General features: G+C 37.3%; 1 protein-coding gene across 5 annotated transcripts in view; it reads left to right on the top strand.

Moving 5' to 3' along the window:
- The window catches only part of KAT6B (lysine acetyltransferase 6B), a 107,797-nt gene extending 96,409 nt beyond the window's left edge, over positions 1 to 11,388 (top strand). For all 5 annotated transcript variants that reach the window (XM_051800744.1, XM_051800745.1, XM_051800743.1 and 2 more), the window contains exons 13-17: positions 778 to 1,009; positions 3,097 to 3,256; positions 3,874 to 4,140; positions 5,347 to 5,647; positions 7,506 to 11,388. In XM_051800744.1, the coding sequence (XP_051656704.1) occupies positions 778 to 1,009; positions 3,097 to 3,256; positions 3,874 to 4,140; positions 5,347 to 5,647; positions 7,506 to 9,994 (3,449 nt within the window). In that variant the 3' untranslated portion in view covers positions 9,995 to 11,388. The remainder of the gene's footprint in view (positions 1 to 777; positions 1,010 to 3,096; positions 3,257 to 3,873; positions 4,141 to 5,346; positions 5,648 to 7,505) is intronic.
- The last annotated feature ends 240 nt before the right edge of the window (positions 11,389 to 11,628 follow it).

Consider the following 11,628-nt stretch of genomic DNA (forward strand, 5'->3'; position numbering starts at 1 on the left):
GATGGCATCTTCTGTTATCTCCAGGAAGGTGTGTTCTACTTCAAATTGTAAAATCCTCTTGAAGCTGAAGAGTTAAAAACTACTTACAACATATATAGAATATAAACTGAAGGGGGTATATTGTATAATAGTGGATTGGTTAATGTCTTGAAGACTGCAAGCAGGAATTATGTGAATGTTCTTAAAAGTGAATTAAGGGAGATTATTTTTTAATTATTTCTTCTAACTAATTCTCCAAGTAATTCATCTTGTGAATTATACGTTACCTCTGAAATACAACTACTAACTGTTTAATCAAAAACTTATGTCACTTGGGGCTTCTTGAAGAAAAATGACTTAACTGATATTACCCATGATACTTCCTCTTGAGATTCTTCTGAAAATTCTTGGCTTCAATGAGGTAACTCACGTGTAAAAGTTTCTAAAAAGACCAGACAGTTGTAGCTCTAAATAAGAACACGTATGATGGGACCTGTTCTGAAACGTGTTGGCTTTTTCTCTCCTCCTTGCCTTGTGATTAGAAGAGGGGTTTTGGTTCATGTTTGATTCTCATAACGTAAGAACTGAGTCTCTCACAAGTATTTGATCTTTTCCTATGTCACTGTAATGATGAAAAGTCTTCTCTTTTATGGATAGGATTTCCTTGATTGCAAGAGTTTCCAGTAGTTCAGTCAGTCATGCTGATGATCTTTATATTAATTCCAACTTTCTTAAGGGCTAGTTAAAATTCCTCACTTCTGTTATCTCCATAAAGTGTCCTGTTGATTTTTCTTCTAGGCTATTTACTTTCTAGAAGAGAGGGTCAAGCAGGATCCCCTGAAAAGCCATTGTCTGATCTGGGTCGTCTCTCATACTTGGCTTATTGGAAAAGTGTCATATTGGAATACCTGAACTGCCACCATGAAAAACAAATCAGCATCAAAGGAATGAGCCGAGCTACTGGAATGTGTCCACATGATATTGCCACAACCCTGCAGCAACACAGCATGATAGATAAAAGAGAAGATAGGTCAGTGAATCTTGTAAAAAAAAAATAAATTTAAAAATACTGGGACAAAACATTCTCTACTTACAAAACTGTTGATGTGAAAAATGTCTGTGTAAAAGTCTGACTTTAAAATGAGTGATAACCATCTTACTGAAGAAGTCAGTACAGATGGGTCTTGTTAAATGGGGTCTTATATAAGGAGTTTTTCTTCCTGGTGATTTTTCGGATCCTCTTTCATGTTAATGGTTGTTAGAAGTGTGCAGCCAGCTCAAAACATTTTCACTTAAGAAGTTAGTTTCATTCAGTATAATCTTCCCTAAGTACAGTTCCTGACTCTTGCTGTGCAAATATTTTGCTTTGAATACCAGTGAGGGATAAATCTGGGTTTGTGTGTGGCAGTCTCTTTCCACACCCCTGTTTTCAGTCATTACTGAATCATGTAAACCGTGGGATCAGATCAGCTCTACGTGAAGTCCTCCTGCTCAAGGTACTGGTAATACAAGTTTCTATTTAATGTTACAATCAGTATTGAAAGTCAGTGCACTGAGAAGGTGAGTTTCTGAGTTCCTGTTTTGTGAATATCTTCTTTCTTAATGATCTTGATGGATATTTCAGAATTTAAGTGGGTTGTTGTTCCTGTTTGGGCTGGTTTTTTCCATAAAATGTCTTAAATGACTTTCAATAGTATTTGTGTTTCTGAAGAGCTTCTTAATTCTTTCTGGATATTCCCATCATAGAAACTTTATAATTAAACAAAGCTGCCTTATGAACACTGGGTTGCCAAAAAATAAAATTAAGATCAGGAAAAGGCTGACCTTGGTAGTTTTTATGTGCACCAGCACTAGTATTCAAAACTAGTAAATTTTGAACTAGTAAGAATGTAAGCCTTCGAAAAGGAAGTTGGCTTTGAGGATGTTGTGATGAGAGTAGTAAGAGGAGTACTGTCATTGTATTAAAACCTTAGCTTTCTGAGGTACTTAGTTATGGACAACCTGAGGACAAATGTGTTTTAAGGGAGAATAAAATACGTATTCATCACTTTTATGCTGCTTCTGCCCTGTCACAAATTATTATAGGCTCTGAATACTGACACCCAATTAGAAAATAACTCTTTTTTCACCTACAGAATTTAAAATACTTTATGAACAAGGTCAGTTAGTCTCTTTTCATGGATACTAAAGCTTAGACAGGGACATCAACTGACCTGGCTAAAGGTATCCAGAAGGTCACTGACTGAGACAGGAAAAAAAATTACATCTTTGAAATTTCTGTCAGACACCTTGGGAATTGGGTATGGCTTCTTACTGTTTTCTACATGTTGTTAATTTTTCTTACATGTAGTGAAGTAGATATTTGTCACAATTCTGTGAAAAGGGTTCACCTGAATCTGATTTTGTTTTTAAACTTTATCTCAGTGCAAAATAATGTTGTTCCTTAACCAGCCTGGTTTTTACAGCATTTGAAATTCTTGCTAATTGTTGTTTGAAATTGTATAGTTCTTTGTAACAGAGGAGTTTGGTGGGATATATGCTAGTGTATTAGTATAGTGTCCTATCTTATTAGGCTTTACCTAGTTTTGATTGTAGTTAATTGGAAGTTGTTTTGTACTGCATTAGCACAGGACTGCAGTGCATTTTTCTGCTTTGTTAGAAAACTTAAGTTTCTAGCTTACTTTTTTGTCCCATTCACTGACATCTTCAGTTGTAATATTACAACTTTCTCACTCTTGACATGATGATCACAGTGTTTTATGTCTATGCTTGTATGTAATATTAAAATTGGAGATCATTCTGGCAGTGACACAAATGCCAACACTAAATCTCTTGAATAGAGTAGTCAACTATAAAACCTTTACTTTCCTCTGTGTTGCCCTAGTGATGTTTAATATAGAACTTTCACTTCATAAACTTTTGTTTCCTCACTTCCTCTAATAAACAGTCTCTAGTTTAAGCATGTTATTGCTGTGTGTCAGCTCATATTTTTAGTTTGATGTATCCATTTATTCACCCATCTATTTTCACAGGTTGTTGTGCAAAAGGATTTAAACTGCAGAAAGGCTGTTTTAGGTGACCACTTTCTAAATTAAATTACTGTTTATTTGATTGTAGATTTGTAATTATTAGAAGGGAAAAGCTGATTTCAAGTCATATGGAGAAACTGAAAGCAAATCCACGCATCAATGAAGTAGATCCTGAAAGCTTGAGATGGACTCCTTTGTTAGTTTCTAATGCTGCAGTTTCTGAAGAAGAGAGAGAAGCAGAAAAGGAGGTAATATCAGAGACTTCTGAATTTCTTTTCCTTTGGATTTCATAACTCCAAATATTCAACTTTAGGCTGCCTTAAATAGAGCAGTTTTTGCTTTGACCACTGTGCTTAGTGGTAGAAGGTACTGATACTGTAATGCAGAATTTCTGGAAGCTGTGCAGCAAGATCTTTGAGGTAACTTTGAGGGGATGAATATGAAAACTTAAAATGTGAATCACTTGTCATGGAGCTGTATTTATCACTCTTGAGGTAGTCAAAGAGCATGTAATCAGATCAAATTTGGTGCAGAGCTCAGGGGCTGCACTGTCAATCGATTCTTTGTGTTCTGAACTTGCTCAAAGTGATCCAGTCAGTGGGCATGTAATGTAGTGCTGAAGGACTTAAATCAATTCGCTGCATCATTAATAGTGCTAAATATCCCATGAAATGCAATCTTCTTTGGTTTGTTATCTGTTAACTGTTGTACAGGAGCTACTAGATGATTCAGCTGAAACGTTGTTGCTAGGTTAGCCAGGACTGCTAATCAGAGTTGACTTACTTTAACTATTTAGCTGAATGCAAAGGATATGGCTCAGTAAATGCTGTTTCAGTGACCTGCTATTTTAACCTCGACCCTTCAGGCTGAGCGTCTTATGGAGCAAGCTAGCTGCTGGGAAAAGGAAGAGCAAGAAATATTCTCCACAAGAACTAATAGTAGGCAATCACCTGCAAAAGTACAATCTAAAAATAAATATTTGCGATCTCCAGAAAGTTTGGCAGTGGTGGGGGAGCGAGGGCAATCCACAGAACAATCTAAAGAAAGCAGTGAGGAGGATGGCGGGGATGAGAATCAACAGAGTTCGCCTCCCCGGCTGACAAAGCCACAGTCACTGGCCATAAAAAGAAAGGTGTGTTACTTCAATGGTTTGGTTTAAAGTCATTTGTCTCTGATTTCAATCAAATGATTATCATCAAAATAACAATCTGTTTTCTTACCAACATTAATTAGACTGTATTAATCCTTTCTGTGTTATTTGGACACTTAGCAATTCCTCTCTTCTCTTTTTTTTTTCCCCCCTCTGTTCAATTTTTTATCTTTTGGATGTTTCATGGAACTATAAAATATTAGTGACACAAAAAAATCAGAATTTCTTGTTAATTTTTAAACTAGTGATTGCCCTCTGCTGTTTGGCATTGGTATTGGTTCAGTATATGAATGGTTCTTCTTTTCGTGCTAGGATGGAGTCCAGCTTGTGGGGTTTGTCTTTTTATTGTTTTTTTAATATAAGAACTCCTTAAAGGGGAGTACTGTTTCTCAAAAGAAATGCTTTTAAAAGGGTTTTTTTAGCCATATTCTTCTAATTTACAGGAGATCTAAATGTTAAATTCTGCTTACTGCTGTATTTGCATAGTTCTTAATTTCTTTGAAAAGTCAGCTCTTTGAGTGGCTTAAATTAGTAAATGTAAGAATCCCAAAATTTTAAAACACTCACCTTAGCCGGTGTATTTAGGTGTCTCAGGTGAGAATTGGAAAATTGGAGTGTCCCTTTAGTTATACTTTAAAAGGGCAAACTTTAAAGTAACTGTAAATGTCTGAGAATGCATAATAATAGAAAAAAAACCTTGAACAGTTTTTTCTTTAAAGCAACCAACTGTAGGATTCTTGACATACACTTCTTTGCTGTTATCTATTTTTCTGTATACATACTTATTTCTAAAAATAGCAGAAACCTGAAATGTAGAAGTATAAGCTTTGATACTTGTGAAGGTTGTTCGGGAATTGTAAATCTACAGAGGAAAAATGTGTAAGTACAATTTAAGTAATAGTGCTGTGAATATTATTTGACAGAAGAAGGCAAAAGGCACTTCAATATGAAGAAAATTCTAGTCTTAATTTTCACCTAGAGAAAGCTTTGGGTACATGTATACATACCTGTTTTAAGTGTTTAGACATTTTGCTTTTAGATTCTGTCTACATTTGAATTTGATGCAATGTAAGGTGTTTCTTGAATGAGTAAATAGATTTTGTAAACTCACTCTACAAAAATTTATGTCCAGAATCAGCTAACAAATGGGAATGTAAGAAGAGTTACATTTGTGGAATTATTTTTCAGAGGCCTTTCATACTGAAAAAGAAAAGGGGCCGTAAACGCAGAAGGATAAATAGCAGTGTTACAACAGAGACAATTTCTGAAACAACAGAGGTGTTGAACGAGCCATTTGATAACTCAGACGAAGAGCGCCCCATGCCACAGCTGGAACCCACCTGTGAGATGGATGGAGAAGATGATGACTTGAAGCCTGTGATTAGAAAAGCTTTTGAGTATCAACCCGGGCAGCAGAAACAGGAGGAGGAAGAGGAACAGAACAAGGAGAAAGATACTCATTGCTACAGGAGTGATGAAAATTGCACAGGTAGACTTGAAATGTTCTTATCTTTGCAAAATTAATTTGGTTGGGTGGCCTTCAAAGCAAGTGTTCATTTTTGTCATAAATCTGGAAATTTTTATTGTATTTAGCCATTTTGGTCTTAAAATCTTATGTTCTTAAAAATGCTCTCTTCATTAATCTCACATCATTTATTAGAATTCAGAAGTCAGTGGTGGCTTCAGATTTTTTGTTTTGTTTTTTATTTTGTTTAGTTCTACTATTCCTGACCCATTAATATTATAATTTGCTTTTTGTGTTCATGAAACAAGTGTTTTCCAGTCTGAGCCATTGCAGTCCTTGTCATATTGTCAAAAGTAACTGTTATGTCCCTACAACTGGGCCTTTCATACTCAACAGAGCAAAGAGAATCACTGGAATATTGTCTAATATAGTTTTTGTATCCTTGATAAAGGGTACAAGCAAAAAATAAGATTTGATTTACACAAATATCTTTCTATTCAGCATTGCTGGTAATTCAGTGAAATCTTTGTTGCTTATGTGGCACAATAGATCCTCAGCACCAGAGTCCCTATTTTTTTCCCCACAAAAGAGATGGGCAATTTTAACTGTGTTCTTTCAAAGCTGCTTATCTAGTTTGATTTCAAGGATATTTCTTGTCAGAAAAGCTAATGGATGAATAGTGAAACTACTAATGAGCTATTCTGAATGTACACTCATCCCTTGACCTCCTGGCTCTCAAATTATGCTTATAAATTTCAGTTCCAGAAAGAATGTCTAGATTCTCAGGTCTGTGTATTTTCTCTAAGAAGCAAGTAGGTACTACTTCAGTATTTTTCTAATTGCATGGGAAGTTTCATCTTTGTGATCCTCAGTTGAGGGATCATGCACTGATTTCTATTTTAAACAGCTTTTATGTGACCAGAGCAACTGTGTTGGTGCTGTTACAAACCTGTGCACAGGTGCATTAGAATATTACCACTTTTTCCTGCTTCTCAACAGAAATTAATTAGACTAGAAGTAGCAGGTTCTGAGTGTTCCAGCTATGTCCCAGCAGTCAGGTTTGCACTGTTTTAACTAGACTGATGTTGTGTACTTGTCCGTGGACCAGTTCATCACATTAACTGACTGTGGGAGTGCTATAACAATAAAGGAGTGTCACTAAAGCCATTACACTCCCAAGTGCAGCATGTTGTATCTTGATACTTCTCCCTTTTTCTGGTGTACATGTAAGTGTTATCTGGGGAGAAAGGAAAGAGGTGAATGTGTTTGGGTACCTTTTTTATAGTCAATGGATTAATTTAGTATTCTGATGCGCTCTGTTTAATTTCAATTATCTTTTGCCTTCTATCATCTATTGCAAACTGTGTCATGATATATTGCCCATGAGAAGATACTATAATGAACCACTTTTTTTCAGTGTTGGTACTAAAAGATGATTGTATGTTTATTATGGCTTGTCCTCCAGAATGGTCAAACAGGAAACTCCAGACTCTCACTGTCAAAAAAGATGAATATGCATTAAATCAATGTCTGTATAACGTGATGGCATACTTATATTCTAAAATCAGATGTTGAAAATCAAATATTTAGACAATATGTGGCTTTAGTTTACATGTCATTTAAATCTCTGGGGTTCTCCTAGTGTATAAATGGTGGTTTTGATAGCCACTGTTAAAAGGCCACCAAACAATAGCATGTCTGAGTAGGCTGTGTTTGAGCTGTAGATACTATATCCTTTCATTGTGGTTTGAGATCTGTTTATAGCTCATTTCTTGGTTTCTTAATACATTTTGATTTTATAAATTACTTTTGGGTTTATATTTGAAAATATTGATTAGTTTGTGCAAACTAAGACTTTTTTTTTCTCTATTGCCTCCCAAAGATAATACAGAGGACGTAGCTGTGTTGGAAGAAAGCACTAAAGACAATCTTGAACCTTTAAAGAGTAAGCAGGGTTGGCCCAAAGGAGTTAAGCGTGGTCCATCTAAATGGAGGCAAAGCAAAGAAAGAAAACCTGGCTTTAAGCTTAATTTATACACTCCACCCGAGACTCCTCTGGAGCCTGACTATCAGGTGCTGGTGGAAGAACAAAAGGAAGTGGCTGAAGACAAGCCCTGCTCAGTTTCTGCTGTTACAGAGGAAGCTGTTAAAGAACCCCTTGAAGTATTGCCACCACCAGAGGATGAGGTGAAAGACGTAGAACCTGAACCTCTGCATCCACCCAGTGAACCCTTTGAAAAACAAGAAAATGATACCATGAAAGCTGGGGAAGAAGAAAGGAGTATAGAAGAAGGCGGAATCAATTCAAAAGATCAAGAAAAAGACAAAGCAGAAGAAGTGTTTGTGCAAAAAGAGGAGTCCGTGCATTTGGATGATCAGGAGGAAGAGGAGGAGGAGGATGAAGAACCTTCTCACAATGAGGATCATGATGCAGATGATGAAGATGATAGCCACATGGGTTCAACAGAAGCAGAGAAAGAGGAATTGCCTGGTGAAGCTTTCAAGGAAATGCTGGAAACACAACAGTCTTTTTTAGACGTAAATGTTCAAACTGGTAATTCGAATCAGGAGGAGTTAATGGATTGTGGTGTTGACCTTGCAGCTGATGAGTGTGAAAGTGACCAGAAAGAACTTGCTACAGATTCAGACCCAGTGCCTGAATCCGATGATGATCATACAGGTAACAACAACCAGGACCAAAAAGCTGGTGAAGAATTACATTCCGATTTCAAGGGAGAGAGTACTGAGACCATGGAGATAGACTCAGAGACAGTTCAAGCAGTACAGTCTCTAACCCAAGAAGCGAGTGAACACGAAGATACATTTCAGGACTGTGCAGAGACTCAAGAGGCCTGTAGAAGTTTGCAGAACTATGCCCATAATGACCAAAGTCCCCAAATGACCACACTGGATGACTGTCAGCAGTCTGACCACAGTAGCCCAGTTTCATCTGTGCACTCTCATCCCAGCCAGTCAGTTCGTTCTGTTAATAGTCCAAATGTTGCTCCCTTAGAGAACAGCTATGCTCAGATCAGCCCAGATCAAAGTGCCATTTCTGTGCCGTCTCTACAGAACATGGAGACCAGCCCGATGATGGATGTTCCCTCAGTTTCTGATCATTCGCAACAAGTTGTGGATAGTGGGTTTAGTGATTTAGGAAGTATTGAGAGCACAACAGAAAACTATGAAAACCCAAGCAGTTACGATTCTACAATGGGTAATAGTATCTGTGGAAACAACTCTTCTCAAAACAGTTGCTCGTACAGTAGCCTTACATCTAGTAACCTAACACAGAGTAGCTGTGCAGTGACCCAGCAGATGTCTAGCATTAATGGAAGCTGCAGTATGATGCAACAAGCAAACATCAATTCTCCTCCCACTTGTAATGTAAAATCTCCCCAAGGTTGTGTTGTTGAAAGGCCTCCCAGCAGCAACCAACAGTTATCCCAGTGCAGCATGGCTGCTAATTTTACACCACCTATGCAGTTAACCGAAATCCCTGAGACTAGCAATGCCAACATTGGATTATATGAAAGAATGGGGCAGAGTGAATTTGGAGCAGGGCATTACTCACAGCCATCTGCCACCTTCAGCCTTGCCAAACTGCAACAGTTAACTAATACGCTTATGGATCATTCTTTGCCTTACAGCCATTCAGCTGCTGTAACTTCCTATGCAAACAGTGCCTCTTTGTCTGCCCCCCTAAGTAACACAGGGCTTGTTCAGCTTTCTCAGTCTCCACATGCTGTTCCTGGAGGACCCCAAGCACAGGCTACCATGACTCCTCCCCCCAACCTTACTCCTCCTCCCATGAATTTGCCACCTCCCCTTTTGCAGCGTAATATGACTTCATCGAATATTGGAATATCCCACACCCAAAGACTGCAGACTCAGATGACTGGCAAAGGTCATGTTTCTGTAAGAACCAAATCCACGCCTCTGCCACCGGCTGCTGCAGCCCATCAGCCACAAATTTATGGGCGTGCTTCACAGACTGTGGCCATGCAAGGGCCTGCACGGACCTTAACAATGCAGCGTGGTATGAACATGAGTGTAAATTTGATGCCAGCCCCAGCTTATAATGTCAATTCAGTGAACATGAATATGAATACCCTTAATGCTATGAATGGTTATAGCATGTCCCAGCCAATGATGAATAGTGGCTATCACAGTAATCATGGGTATATGAATCAAACCGCCCAGTACCCTATGCAGATGCAGATGGGAATGATGGGAACTCAGCCATATGCACAGCAGCCAATGCAGACAGCACCCCACAGTAACATGATGTACACTCCTCCAGGCCATCATGGCTACATGAATACAGGCATGTCTAAACAGTCTCTCAATGGATCCTACATGAGAAGGTAGGCCCTTGGGAGAGACACACTACCAAACTGGCATATTGGATTGATCTGCACAAATACCTTTTTGGAGAATACGATTTCAAAACCAGCAATTGGTGTGAATGCAAAAACATTTGTTGGCACCATTTAAAAGCTGTATGCAGCAGAAAGCCTTATACAAGTTTTTCTTTATTTCTTGTTTTGTTTTTTTGGTTGTTTGTTTGGGTTTTTTCTTTTGTTTGTTTTTTTTTTAAACTTTGTGAGATTTAACTTCTCTTTGGGGGGAATTAGATGGTTTTCCATTTTCTGTTTATTTCATCGAGCTTGAAGTTCTCTGGAAAGGAAGAACTCTTTCTTTGAACTGCAATTACACAGCAGCTGATGGTTCAGAGCCATTTTATGTGCCTGCTCCCATTAAAAATGTGGATAAATAGACTCCAAAACTATCAGACAATACTGGATCATGAGCTTTTTCTCTCTCCTTTCCCCACATGTAAATGCCTTTTAGCAGTTCTTTTATTGTATTATTTTGTTTCTGAAGGTGACACTTCTGCATGCCGCTAATGTCTTTGTTAGTGACAGTGCATTTTGTAGTACTGTACAAGTGTTGTGCTTAACAGTAAGCCATTTCTTAATTTTTTTGCCTTGATTAGGTTACCCTAGTTTGAAGGGTAAAAAACTCAGAACTATATTTTTGTTAATTATAAAACTTGTAAAAATAATAAAAAAAGCTGCAAAAGCTATTCACATTTTGGTTAGTTCAAAGGGTTTTATTGCTGTATGTTTAGTGTAAAGTTGAGACTCTTTTCCATTTTTGTGACCAGTTTCTTTGGGGCTGGGGTAGGAAAAAAGGCAGCTTTCTGTTTTATAAATACTGTTATGTTTTTTTGTTGATTGAAACATCTCAGTGTTTATTTGTCAAGTTTTGAAACATTTTCGTATATGTCCAAATACTTGGCAGGATTTAAAAAAAAAAAAAAGTAGTGAATTTGGTGTAAAGTTGCTATTTTATGGAAATGCCTCTAACTTTACATTTTCATTCCATCTGTAGATTTTTCTATCTTTATAAAATATTGGAGTTATTTTTTAAGGGAAAAAATAGAGCAGTAGCGTGTGAATAGCTCAAACTAAGCTTACAGATCGCATGTAAAAAGGCAAGAGTTATTTGTGTCTGTTTATATTGCTTCCTTTTTTGTAGCCTTTGTACCTGTACAGAGTGACTGTAAGGGCCGAACAGAAGAGGCTTGATACATGTAAAAATAGGACCCAGTGACACTCTTGTATTTATCTGTTATCTTTTTAGTCAGTCACTTAAAAAAAATATCCACAAAAAACCCACCCAAGCAACAAAAATAAAAACTGCAAAAAACAACCCCCCCAAGCTGTACATTTTAACATAAAATAAATTATGATGAGCCATTTTTAGCCTCTTGTGTCTTGTCATAGTTTGATGTTGCATGGGAATTACCTCCTGAAACAGTGTTTGTTACGGTGCTCTCACATGCTTGATCTAAAGCCCATTAAAGTTGGTGGGGTTTGGATTAGGCTGTTAGAGCCTAAGTGTAGGTTACTCATCATAATTGCATACATCTTGTGAAAATAAAGAGTATCTAAGATTATTTTTTTAAATAATCTTAATAAAATATTGAATAAATATGT

Source organism: Manacus candei, unplaced genomic scaffold (genome assembly GCF_025592945.1).
Source record: "Manacus candei isolate 608988 ecotype Guabito, Panama unplaced genomic scaffold, ASM2559294v1 h1tg000050l, whole genome shotgun sequence".
Taxonomy (NCBI): domain Eukaryota; kingdom Metazoa; phylum Chordata; class Aves; order Passeriformes; family Pipridae; genus Manacus; species Manacus candei.